Source organism: Poromitra crassiceps, assembly GCF_964638095.1.
Source record: "Poromitra crassiceps genome assembly, chromosome: 1".
Classification (NCBI taxonomy): domain Eukaryota; kingdom Metazoa; phylum Chordata; class Actinopteri; order Beryciformes; family Melamphaidae; genus Poromitra; species Poromitra crassiceps.
In genome coordinates, this window is record NC_139623.1 from 48,576,147 (window position 1) to 48,590,143 (window position 13,997).

Genomic DNA, 13,997 nt, shown 5'->3' on the forward strand with positions numbered 1-13,997 from the left:
AACTATTATTAACTGAAACTATTATACTGGCCTATTCAATAATAGTCTGCTCTCAGTGTGATATGAAAATTAAACAGAATGGAACAAAGAAAGAAAGAGAGAAAAAAAAAAAAATCCAAATCACTGTCACTGTGGACTGATTTACCACTCTCAGTCCCGCTTTAGAAGTAATGAAAAATCCTCTTGGTTGATGTCCTTATGTCCTATGATAGAGGGCCAGTACTGTGTAGTCCTGTGTTAGCCAACTAGTTAGCATCATAGTTAGCCTGAACCATGTCCGAAGTAGGCCATATCGAGAGTCAAGGCCTAGGTTGTAGAAAACGTCAAGCTTTGTGAAGTCCGACCCGTTTAGGTAGAGAAGTGAAGAAATGTGGCCGCACCGGAGTGTGGTCCCGGGAGGCACGCTATAGTTTGTTTCCAGAGAAGTGAAGTAACACAAACAGAGTGGTGGAATGGTGCTGGCTAATGTAGCGGTTAGCTCCGTTAGCTCGTCTCAAGTTGATGGCCGTGGCTAGGCTAGATAGCTCCTCCGTCCCAGTAACAAACCACTCAAAGAAACAAAAAGGGAAACAAGAAGACAGGACCTCAATCTTGTCGATAACTGACTGCGAAGGTTTCGGCCTCCTCTGGCGATATGAACCGTTTCTTGGTTCCATTTTGAAGTGTGATCTGTAGCCGCGCTGGATATAGCAAGGACGGCTTGAGACCAAGGCCATACAGCTTCGCCATGATATTTCGATACCTTACGCGCTGTTCAAGCACTTCAGGGGTGTAATCTTCAAAGATGTGCACAGCTGCTCCTCGATATTGTATTTTACCACGTTGCTTACGAGCCTCTCTGATGATCCGGTCCTTGATTTGATATCGATGTATTCTGATTATTACAGGCCGCGGTCTCGCTCCGTTTGGCGGCCTAGCAGTAAGCACTCGATGTGCTCGGTCCAGCTCCGGAGGGGAGGTGAGGGTCTGGTCCCCCAGCAATTCCACTAGGAGCTCCGAGAAGAATTCAGTAGGTCGAGGTCCCTCAATGGATTCGGGGAGGCCGACGATTCTAATATTGTTGCGACGGCTACGTCCCTCCAGGTCCGCCGTTTTCGCCATCAGCCTCATGTTGCTCTCAGCCAGGGCGTCGCACCTTTGTTCCAGCTTAGTAATACGCTGGTCTTGGAGGTCGACATTCGATTCAAGGGAGTCGATACGTTGTCCATGCTCTGTCACCGAAGACTGTATTTTATCTAGCTTCGCTTCCATTGATGCGAAGCTAGTCATTATATCGATCCTTAAGTCTGCCAGCATGCTGATAACGCCAGAGTCGACAACTTCTATGTTCTGAAGCGCAGCAGTTTCTACGGGTGGAGCTTTCTTTGCTGGCATGTCGTTTGATAAGTAGTTAAACAATAGCCATTCTTAATTCAACATTCAAACTTTGCATAGGGCACGAAATAGTAGGTTTTAAGCATAAGCGGGCAGGAGAACCCGAGACGCCACCTCTCACTCACATGCTCACCAAACCGGAAGTCCTAATAACATAACTGAAGAAAGAAACTAATGTAGTTGTTTATTTGAAGAGATTTATCTTATTTTTTGGTGTATAGTTACGATAAGCCTTTGAAAACACAAAAAAGGGTTCTTATCCGATTACTCGATTAATCGATGGATTATTCGGTAGAATACTCGATTACTAAAAGAATCGATAGTTGCAGCTCTAATTGAGACCATAAATGGATGCATTAGGAAAATGTTTACTGAGGTCATAAATAGATTTTAGATTAGATTAGATGTATCAAGGGTCAGAAGAAGTAAGGTCATCATTTTCCCATTGAGTTCTATACAATCAGACTTCTTTTTGCAGCCATAGACTATAGATGGGTGAGTTAAATAAAAATTCACCCGCTGTGCAGTTGTCATGAACGGTGAAATTAGCTAATGTTATAGAGACCAAAACCGTTTTTCGTGGTAGGCAGCTAATCAAACCAGAGTGGGACAGGATTAATTTCTTTACCAGCCACAGATAGAGAACATATGTTTGGATTGGATAGGCCTATTTAAAACACAAGCAATAGCCTTTTCTCTTCAAATTCAAGAGAATGTGTGTCTGTTCATTGATACGTTGCAGAATAGAATGTGTTTTATTCTTACCCCCCTCATGTCTACTCTACACGGTCTACACTTGAAACTCGTGTGACACCCCGGTAGAGTGATGTCTGTTCCTGATTTTCCTCCTGCAGGTAAAGGAGCTCAACCATGTCCTGGAGGCTGAGAAGTCCTGTCGCACTGACCTGGAGATGTACGTAGCTGTGCTGAACACTCAGAAGTCCGTCCTGCAAGAAGATGCAGAGAAACTACGGAAAGAGCTCCATGAAGGTGATTACGCCACCGACAGCCGTGGCCGGAGGCCAGAGGCATTATGTTTTCAGATTGTCATCTGTACATCCATCCCATTCTCTTTACCCTGATATCTCAGGAACGCCTGGAGGGAATTCCTTCAAATGTGGCAAAAACGTCCACTTGGACTCAAGGATGAACTCATTGCATTATTTGGTGGTCAAGGTCACTGTGACCTCACAAAATACGTTTTTGGCCAGAACTCAAGAATTCTGGTTATGCTAGTTATGACACAATTTGACACAAATATCTAATAGGATAAAATGATGAAGTGATGACATTTTATATCTAAAGGTTTTATATCTCAAGTGGTACAAGTCGGTCCAGTCATATATTCTATCGCTCATATTTTACCATGTCTAGGGGCTGACTGGCATAAGTGACTCGCAACATAATGAACAGGAACAATGAATAAGGCTGATTTGTCAGAGAAAATGCGGGTACTCATTAGCTTTACTGTCGTAGCCTAGAAGCATCTGGCCGCTCACGACCCTGGGCCAGTGAGGCATCCAAGATAATCCTCTCGTGCTCAGGTGGTCCCATAAGTGGGACAAAAACATAAAGACAGTGAAAGGTGCACAAGGAAAATATAAGCTCACATAGGCTGTCAACAAACTGTCCTCCAGGCCGTGCGTGGCCCTAGTCTTCTGTATGGGCCAACTGAGACCCAGTGCGCAAGCTCGGCGGCCATTTTAACCACAGTTAACGGCAGCCCCGAAAGGGAACCGCCTGTCATTACAACTGAACACCACACACATGGTAAATGGTAAATGGCCTGCATTTATATAGCGCCTTTTTCCAAAGCGCTTTACAATCAGTAGGTACATTCACCCATTCATACACCGATGGTGGCAAGCTATCACGCAGGGTGCTGGCACACCATCGGGAGCAATTTGGGGTTCAGTATCTTGCCCAAGGACACTTCGACATGCAGACTGGAGGAGGCAGGAATCGAACCACCGACCCCTTTCATCCAAAGCGATTAGTGACGACCTGCTCTACCTCCTGAGCTACAGCCGCCGCCCATCACAGCCGCCGCTCATCACACATCAAAGACAAATCAGCCATAATCAATAGAAGTGAATATTATCATATCTACGCGGGAAAGGGAACGACTGTAACACAAGTGTTTTGCTTACCACTGTAGCTGAGATAACGATTTTGGGTCATTGTGGTGAGGAGTTGCGTTTTAACCTTTTAAATAAGTCCATTCACTAGAGAGTAAATTGTAAGGAAGTTTATTTACACAAACAAAAGTCTACTGTCTGGCTCATATGGCGTTAAGTAGCCCTGAATGTCAGAGTTTATTACCACACTTTGGAAATGGTCTTCATCCATATCAAAGTCTTCAATTTCATCAGGGATATTTCCTTCAGCCATGGTTCAGTCATAGTAGTAGCTTTGCTTTAGCAGTGTGAGCTAAGTTAGCTACAGACCGATGCGGGCAGAAAAGATGGCTGACGGAGTGTTTTGATTTCGGAGCTGTGGAGGCCCCCTAGAGGCGGGCACACACACAAAAGAGTTGTAGTTCTAATCTACAGCCCTTCCGCATGTGTAATGCACCACGGTCGTGACGTAAAACGCGTCAGAGCGGTGCATTGTGAATGGGAATGAAAAGGGAGTACAGCCAAGAGGGTTTACTGAGGGGAGGTAAAGGCTGACTCAGACTACTGACATTGTAAGGATACAAATCTCGTTGAAAACCGGTAAAGCCATCCTTTAATAGCTTTTATTAAATTCCTTCAAAGGCTTCACTATATACTGGAGTCTGGATAGACATGGATGTAAACTGCAACTTGACTTGTTGATAGGGGCATACAACCGCAAACCGGTTATTTATATATATATATATAATATATATAAGCGCAGCAAGTATACACACATTTGTATGTGACAATACACTTAAATTCCAAATACTTGATAAAGGTGATAACGCCTTAACTTTACCTCTCTTTTTCACTCTCTACTTTCTCGCTGTCTCTCTGTCTCTGCCTCTCTCTCTCTCTGTCTCTGTCTCTCTGTCTCTGCCTCTCTCTCTCTCTGTCTCTGTCTCTCTCTCTGTCTCTCTGTCTCTGCCTCTCTCTCTCTCTGTCTCTGTCTCTGCCTCTCTCTCTCTCTGTCTCTGTCTCTCTCGGCTGCTCGGTGGGTCAGTGTGTCACAAGCTGGAGCTGGAGCGGCAGCAGCACAACCAGCTGAAGCACACTTGGCAGAGGGCCAATGACCAGTTCCTGGAGTCCCAGCGCCTCCTGATGAGGGACATGCAGAGGATAGAGAGTGTGCTGTCCTCCGAACAGCTCCGCCAGGTGGAGGAGGTGAAGAAGAGGGACCAGGTACACACACACACGCACACGCACACACACACACACACACACACACACACACACACACACACACACACACACACACACACACACACACACACACACACACACACACACCTACAGTATTCACACATACCATGGCAATGCCATAATAGATGGGGTAAGGGTAGGGCTCTTTATGGTGCAATGTGTAATACTTGGCCCGATGCTCCAATGTGAATGTAGGGGAAGAGCTGAGATGGATGTTTATAGTTAAATACTTAAATATCCAAGTAATTTTAGTAGATGGAACAATGCTGTGATTGCTGTCAATAAATAGGACTGGATACTAGGGATGCACCGATTGCCATTTTCTTGGCCGATTCCGATTTCCGATTTTTGAATAGTCTGACTTGCCGATACCGATTTTTGCCGATTCCGATTTTTTTTTCTAAAAACAACAATTGACAGCTTACACAAACATTTTTGTAACTTTGTTTGAAAATTAAGATTCAAAGAACAATTCTTACATCTAATGGGGATCCAAATAAACAAATAAACAATTCTTATCATTTGCATGAAGTAGGACCATCTCACTCAAACACATCTCAAAATAAAAGTGTTCCAGGTTAGGCTACTTGACAGAGCTTTTTGTGCAAATACAATGAATACAAAAATTAAATTAAATCCAATAGCCTATATCCCACAGCTATCATGCATTTACTTTTCCAAAAGAAAACAGGTGCAACAGAACATCAAAATGATCCATGGACAAGGAGTTTATAGACTGGCTCCAGACCAGTCCTCTTGAGTAGAGGGGAAATGAGTTTATGAGTTACAGTAACGTTGAGTTTACACACATAAAATAATATTTTACCTGGGCACTTCACACAGACTACCCGAAGTAAAGACACCGGAGCACTCTTTTCCGTCTGCACGTTTTAATAGAAGGGGCTGACTGACGTTTCGACAGACAAGTCTGTCTTCCTCAGAGTCAAAGTTTACACACAGTCCGAAGTTTGGTATGCGTATTTTTATCTGCCATCCGAAAAAATATCGTCACGCACAGAAAACGTTGCACACTTGTGAGTCCGATGCATTTTTATTATTATGTCCGTCGTTCTCATGTCGTTCTATTTGCAATACGAAACAAATAGTCTCTTCCACGTTACAACATGAGTGACAGGCTGAGGCAGCAGCGCTGATGTGGAATGGAGAATGCAGGTCGGGGAACGGTTAAACTGGACACAATGCTCACGTTCACCTCGCCAAGCCGGCTGTGTGCGGTGGCCGGGTGCAGCAGCACCGCTTCCCGGGGAGAAAGAGCAGAGAGAGAGGGGCCAGTGAGGTGAAGCGAGCCGCTCAGACGACTCCAGCCGAGCGGGACTCGGCCGCACCTCTGTCTCCACGGCTTATTTTCGACTTGCATGTGTGACAAACTGCGAGCTTTGTCTACTTCACTGACGGTGAAAAAAATCCACAACGAGGAAGGTATGCTGGCGTGTGTGGTGTGGTGGCTGGGTGCCTGTCTCGGTGCTTTGGGGTGCGCGCACGTCTTGTGAAAATCGGCTCACAGAATCGGCTATTTAGAGTGACCGGAACAGATCACCGATCGAGGCCGATCACGTGAAAATCGGCCATTTCCGGTCACGTGCCGATCGATCGGTGCATCCCTACTGGATACTGTTTTTTTTTTAAAGCGGCAACCTTCGCTCTCCGTTGGCCGATGCCAAAATGCCAAAAGCTGTAGTTCCTCGAATGGCCACTTGAGGCTAGCTCAAAAATGGAGTCATTCCCCATACACCCCATGTTAAAATGCCTGACTTTACAGCAGAAATAAACATGTACAGCACGGTAGCTCAGTGGTTAGTGCTGCTGCCCACAGCAAGAAGGTCCCGGGTTCGAACCCTGGTCCGTCCCAGGTCCTTTCTGTTGAGTTTGCATGTTCTCCCCGTGTTCTTGTGGGTTTCCTCCGGGTGTTCCGGTTTCCTCCCACCATCAAAGACATGCATGTTAGGGTTAATACTCCTGTCAGTGTGTGTGTGTGTGTGAGGCACTGGCAATTCTAACTAAGAGTTCCAAGGGACAGCAGTTGAATATTAGCCATCTGGCGAACACTGGTGCATTTACATTAATGTTCATTAATGTGCATTGTCTCTCAAGTAAATAAACGTACGTGTTTACAGCCTGGTACAAAAATTGGTTCCATAAGCATTGGTGGAAATGGCCAGGTTTTACTCTGGGAACCCTACTTACACAGGATGGGGGTTCCCGGAAGTGGCGTGGCCCTAGAGGATATGCCCTCTTTGCAAGACATTTATTAATTGGAACCTGAGGAGGGATACTGCCCCCCCTAATTTACTCACATTAAAGTAAACACAGGGTCGTTGAGAGTGACGACCCTGTGTTTACTTCCTCAGTTAGTGTCAACGACCCTACTTAAAGCTGTTGCTTAGGGCTTGAAGGAGCGCAGAACTGAAGACAAATGTATTAATATTGAACGTGTTTCACGTCCGAATCGCACGAAAACAGGGCACTGCACTCCATCAGCGCACTCCCCGAGTTTCAAGTCAATCCGACCAACGGTTCTCAAGATACGCGAAGGACAGAGAGACAGAGAGAGAGACAGACATATAGTATAGTATAGATTTCACCGTTCATGACAGGTGAACGGGGAGTGATTTTTTTATATAGCTCACCGATTTATACAGTCTATGGCTGCAAAGAGAAGTCGAGTTATAGAAGTGAATTGGAAAATGACCCAAGTTCTCACTTGATTTAAACAGTTTCCTAATTAATTTATGTCCAGTCATCACGCAGCTCGCCAATCACAGACCTATAGAGACACTGCGGAGCGGCGCATCATTCAGAAACCACGCCCAAAACGGGGGAAAACAAAAACTCCCCCCCAATCCTGGCGTTCTCCTATGTCGCGTGCATGGTCGTGTGTTGCACACAAAGATCATATATATGGAAGATGAACGCTCCAACTTACTTCACTGACAGCTAGATCCACATTTTTCTTGTCACCAATTCTCAATGCCTTCCTTGTTTTGCTCGTGAGTACAAAAAAACTTTGATTGGTGATTTTTTACATTTGTTGTCTGCGCAGCCCACCACACAACAGCTTTTAGCTATATTTAATTCAAGGAAAATGACGCTGGTGTGTGGAAGTGAACGGAGAGCTTTCCCCCGTGATGGGCGTGGCCTATTTCATGCAGTGTCTCTATAGCAGCCGGTGCTGCAGCTCTTCTCATCCAAATATGGTCACGTCTGGTCATGTCAGGTCACATCTGGCTCCCAAAAAAACAAACAAGATTGTGACGGACGGTCACAATGCGAAACTCGAGCCTTCAAATCTGGAGTCCAGAAACCAATGGGTCACGGTGGCTATGTCCATATTTTATAGTCTATGGTGTGTGTGGTTTTTTTTGCATCCTAGGAGGACGACGAAAAAGAGAGGCTGAACCAGGTCAAGGAGCTACAAGACGATGATGGGGGAGACCACACTGAGCCTTTGGATGACTTCTTAGGACTGAGTGTTGAGGAGGTATGAGCCTGAGACCACACTGAGCCTTTGGATGACTTCTTCTTAGGACTGAGTGTTGAGGTATGAGCCTGAGACCACACTGAGCCTTTGGATGACTTCTTCTTAGGACTGAGTGTTTAGGAGGTATGAGCCTGAGACCACATTGAGCCTTTGGATGACTTCTTCTTAGGACTGAGTGTTGAGGAGGTATGCGCCTGAGACCACACTGAGCCTTTGGATGACTTCTTCTTAGGACTGAGTGTTTAGGAGGTATGAGCCTGAGACCACACTGAGCCTTTGGATGACTTCTTCTTAGGACTGAGTGTTGAGGTATGAGCCTGAGACCACACTGAGCCTTTGGATGACTTCTTCTTAGGACTGAGTGTTTAGGAGGTATGAGCCTGAGACCACACTGAGCCTTTGGATGACTTCTTCTTAGGACTGAGTGTTGAGGAGGTATGAGCCTGAGACCACACTGAGCCTTTGGATGACTTCTTCTTAGGACTGAGTGTTGAGGAGGTATGAGCCTGAGACCACACTGAGCCTTTGGATGACTTCTTCTTAGGACTGAGTGTTGAGGAGGTATGAGCCTGAGACCACATTGAGCCTTTGGATGACTTCTTCTTAGGACTGAGTGTTTAGGAGGTATGAGCCTGAGACCACACTGAGCCTTTGGATGACTTCTTCTTAGGACTGAGTGTTGAGGAGGTATGAGCCTGAGACCACATTGAGCCTTTGGATGACTTCTTCTTAGGACTGAGTGTTGAGGAGGTATGAGCCTGAGACCACACTGAGCCTTTGGATGACTTCTTCTTAGGACTGAGTGTTGAGGAGGTATGAGCCTGAGACCACACTGAGCCTTTGGATGTCTTCTTCTTAGGACTGTGTTGAGGAGGTATGAGCCTGAGACCACACTGAGCCTTTGGATGACTTCTTCTTAGGACTGAGTGTTGAGGTATGAGCCTGAGACCACACTGAGCCTTTGGATGACTTCTTCTTAGGACTGAGTGTTGAGGTATGAGCCTGAGACCACACTGAGCCTTTGGATGACTTCTTCTTAGGACTGAGTGTTTAGGAGGTATGGATGACTTCTTCTTAGGATTGAGTGTTGAGGAGGTATGAGCCTGAGACCACACTGAGCCTTTGGATGACTTCTTCTTAGGACTGAGTGTTTAGGAGGTATGAGCCTGAGACCACACTGAGCCTTTGGATGACTTCTTCTTAGGACTGAGTGTTGAGGAGGTATGAGCCTGAGACCACACTGAGCCTTTGGATGACTTCTTCTTAGGACTGAGTGTTGAGGAGGTATGAGCCTGAGACCACACTGAGCCTTTGGATGACTTCTTCTTAGGACTGAGTGTTTAGGAGGTATGAGCCTGAGACCACACTGAGCCTTTGGATGACTTCTTCTTAGGACTGAGTGTTGAGGAGGTATGAGCCTGACACCACATTGAGCCTTTGGATGACTTCTTCTTAGGACTGAGTGTTGAGGAGGTATGAGCCTGAGACCACACTGAGCCTTTGGATGACTTCTTCTTAGGACTGAGTGTTGAGGAGGTATGAGCCTGAGACCACACTGAGCCTTTGGATGTCTTCTTAGGACTGTGTTGAGGAGGTATGAGCCTGAGACCACACTGAGCCTTTGGATGACTTGTTCTTAGGACTGGGTGTTGAGGAGGTATGAGCCTGAGACCACACTGAGCCTTTGGATGACTTCTTCTTAGGACTGAGTGTTGAGGTATGAGCCTGAGACCACACTGAGCTTTTGGATGACTTCTTCTTAGGACTGAGTGTTGAGGAGGTATGAGCCTGAGACCACACTGAGCCTTTGGATGACTTCTTCTTAGGACTGAGTGTTTAGGAGGTATGAGCCTGAGACCACACTGAGCCTTTGGATGACTTCTTCTTAGGACTGAGTGTTGAGGAGGTATGAGCCTGAGACCACATTGAGCCTTTGGATGACTTCTTCTTAGGACTGAGTGTTGAGGAGATATGAGCCTGAGACCACACTGAGCCTTTGGATGACTTCTTCTTAGGACTGAGTGTTGAGGAGGTATGATCCTGAGACCACACTGAGCCTTTGGATGTCTTCTTCTTAGGACTGTGTTGAGGAGGTATGAGCCTGAGACCACGACGTATGACGTGGGCTTGGCATGATTAGCCTGAGAAAATGTTTAATCTCATTGCCCAATAGTTCAGTTCATTATCTTTGGACACCCTGATATATTATCTGTAAAATATCTGCATTAATTACAATTTGTATTCCTTTGTTGTCCCCTTCACACACACACATGAAATATATGAAACATTGCTAACATTAGCTGATACCAAACTGCAATACAATTTCTTTAAATACTTAGTTTACCTTTGAACATGTTTTTTGTCTGACATTCAGGAAGCCTATTTAGAGTATTTGCTTAATGCAGCAAATTTTGCAGGTAATTTCTGACGCCACTTCAAAAGTTTGCTTCAACTTTGCCTGAGAGTGGGATGGAAACATATCTTGTGAATTCTCTCTTGCTCTTCTTTCTAGCCGCATGCCAACCACAGTGGCCATGGCTCTATGCACTCCTTAGACACCGAGGTGGTGGCAGGGGGGCCCATGGACCCCTACAAGGACAGCTTACGGCGAGTGCAGTCGACGGACAGCCTGGGTTCCTCCCTGTCGGCCCAGCAAGGCTTGGGCGGCCACAGCTACAAAGCCAAGTCGGCCAGCCACCTGGACGAGTCGGACTTTGGGCCCTTGGTGGGGGCCGACTGCGGGGCGACGGAGGGTAGTTTCGGCGACACGGCCTCGATTTGCTCCATCAAGCTGACGGCCAGCCACTTCCTGCTGACCAAAGACCAGGAGAAGGCCATCAAGGCCATGACGCCCGAGCAGGAGGAGACAGCCTCGCTGCTGTCCAGCATCTCGCATGCCCCGGACACTGCCTACTTAGCGCCTGCTGGCTACCGGCTGGTCAGCGACAGTGAATGGAACCTGCTGCAGCAAGAGGTGGAGCACCAAAGCATTCTGACACAAGTTTTACTACTGTCGTTTGAAAGCCTGTGTATCCAACCATTTAACCGTTATTATCTGACATGACATTTAACACATTCACTGCCAGCCATTTTTTTTTTACTGTAGGTAGCTTCTGCCAAGCCGTTTTTTGAGGATTCTGGCTCATTTTACAAGAGCCGAGGATAATTTTCTGCTTGGACTTTGTGAACACGAAGTTCACAAAAGTACTAATAGAATGTGTGCTTTCTCTGTCTAAAAGAGTTAGTTTGTAGAGTTAGTAGTTATGTAGATATTAGCCGTTGAGTACAGCATGGTTTGAGCGTCTGAGACAGGAAGCTGAGATAATCGCAGTTTTGTGAAATTCAATCAAACAGGCAGAACAGTCACTTTAACCATTTATTTTTGGCATCAGTGAGAGATCAGACATCTGAACAATATAGTTCTGAACACCCTCTCCTTTAAACTCCTCCCTCCGTGGGCGTGTCTGGTGGCGTTTGTCACAAGCCAGTTTCTCCTGCCTGTCTGAGCAGTGAGCAGCCTCCCTCTCTGGCGGCCCCTCGTCGGCGAGTGTGGCGAGTGTGGACTGTGGATGGGACTCAATCGTTTCTTGGATTTTCGGTTGAGAGCTTTGATGAAGCTTTGTGCGATTCTAGGCTTTATGCTGCCCACCCAGTCTATTTTTGGAACCCCCCACCGTTGTGCGCCGGTGTGCAGCAGCGTGAAAGCGTTTTCGCCTACAGTATGAGAATGAGGCTCGTTCGTTTCTGGGTTTTCGGAATGCGTGCGATTCTGGCCTTTCTGCGGGTGTTTCAAAGTGTGTTTCACCCATAATCTATTATGCAAATTTGCAATCCCCCACGCCAGCACCGCTCTCCGCTCTCGGTGTGCTGCTGCTGGCGCGGCCGCTCTGAATGTGTTAACTTAACCAGAAACTTAAACTTAATATATACTTAAACATAACATAACATACTGGTAACATAACTTAAACCAATTAAACCTCTTAACACATTCACTGCCAGCCTTTTTTTTTTTTACTGTAGGTAGGTTCTGCCAGAGGGTTTTTTTGAGGATTCTGGCTCATCTTTCAAGACCCGAGGATTCTTTTCTGCTAAGATTTTGTGAACACACAATATCTCAAAAGAACTAATAGAATGTGTGCTTTCTCTGTCTAAAAGAGTTAGTTTGTAGAGTTAGTAGTTATGTAAGCATTAGCAGTTGAATACAGCATGGTTTCAGCGTCTGGAAATTTATTCTGAGATAAACGGCTTTTTGTGAAATTCGATAGAACAGTCACTTTAACCATTCATTTTTGGCATCAGTAAGACGTCAGACATCTAAACAATAGTTTTGAACAGTAATTTCCTCCATAACAGCAGGAAACCCCCCTCTGCTTCCAACTCCTCCCTCCGTGGGCGTTCTCCTCCGCAGCGTTTGTCACAAGCGAGTGTTCTGCTGCTGCTGCTGCGAGTTTGAGCAGCCTCCCTCCCTGGCAGCGAGTGTGGATAGGGCTCACTTGTTTCTTGGGTTTGAGAGCTTTGATGAAGCTTTGTGCGATTCTAGGCTTTATGCTGCGTGTTTCAAAGTGTTTTCCACCCAGTCTATTTTTGGAATCCCCCACCGCCAGCTCCCAGCGCGAAAGTGAAAGCGTTTTCGCCAATCCATTTTACAGTAGAGAATGGTTTCCTCGCGCGTTTTGGCTCTGCTTTTCCTAGTGTGGAGAGCACTGTCGCCACTTAGTGGGTCCGTGGAATGGGTTGTACACGTTCGCTGACTCCAATATTTTTATAGGAGACGTGGGGAGCGTTGATCCACGTCCCACCGTCAAATTTTTTTTTTTTTTTTTTAAGCCGAGATAACTCGTCTTTGGCAGTGAACCGTCGGATTCTGTAAGCCGAGATAACTCGTCAATGGCAGTGAACGTGTTAATAAAGAGTAGAGTTGATGCTACTAAAGCACTTGAGCCCATGGCACACCAATTAAACATTCTCCAGCAAACACAGATGTTTGTTTGGTGTGCCATGGGCTGTCTGTCCTTGTTTGGAGATGTTTGGTCAGATTCCACATGTTCAATCTGTGTTTGTCCGTGTTTAGCCCATGGCACACCAATCAAACATTCTCCAACAACGGCCAACATCAATGTTGGAAGTTGTTGGAGAATGTTTGATTGGTGTGCCATGGGCTTTAGGTATACCTAGTCACCTTATTGGGTATCTGCAGTGTCTGAATAGCAGCTTCACCACCCAAGTTTTCACGGATTGTTTTTCGAAAATGAAAATTGAGAAGCGGGCAAGCGCCTTGAGATAACTCTTGTTATGATTTGGCACTATATAAATATAATATTGATTGGTTGATGGATTGATTCATTGACTTTTGTTTTGACATGTTTGAATTAATTCTTGACTGTTCTACTGCAGTGTTTACAAATGACAATTTCATGAATGCCTGGAAAAATGCACATGTGGAATCACTATTACAGAACATGTAGCTGTTCACAAAGGTCTTGTTTAAGTGTTATGAAAGTGTTCTAAACTAGAGCTTTTCTCAAGTGTTATCTGATGTTCTTGTTGGTTTATCTCTAGGTGAAGAATGCTGGCAGGAAGCTGGGCCGGCGCTGTGACATGTGCTCCAACTACGAGAAGCAGCTGCAGGTCATCCAAGGACAGGAGGCTGAGACACGAGATCAGGTTTTCTCTCCAGACTCATTACGGGATTGTGATACTGACGGCTCCATTTACTGTTGTTCACATTCACCTGTAGCTAGGATGTGTTTAGATGGATTGTG

The 13,997-nt window shown here is 45.8% G+C and overlaps 1 protein-coding gene across 2 annotated transcripts in view; it reads left to right on the forward strand.

The window, feature by feature from the left end:
• The window catches only part of rabep1 (rabaptin, RAB GTPase binding effector protein 1), an 89,703-nt gene that overhangs the window by 38,136 nt on the left and 37,570 nt on the right, over nt 1-13,997 (forward strand). For both annotated transcript variants that reach the window (XM_083645588.1, XM_083645589.1), the window contains 5 exons: nt 2,229-2,364; nt 4,537-4,715; nt 8,128-8,235; nt 10,748-11,209; nt 13,795-13,899. In XM_083645588.1, the coding sequence (XP_083501714.1) occupies nt 2,229-2,364; nt 4,537-4,715; nt 8,128-8,235; nt 10,748-11,209; nt 13,795-13,899 (990 nt within the window). The remainder of the gene's footprint in view (nt 1-2,228; nt 2,365-4,536; nt 4,716-8,127; nt 8,236-10,747; nt 11,210-13,794; nt 13,900-13,997) is intronic.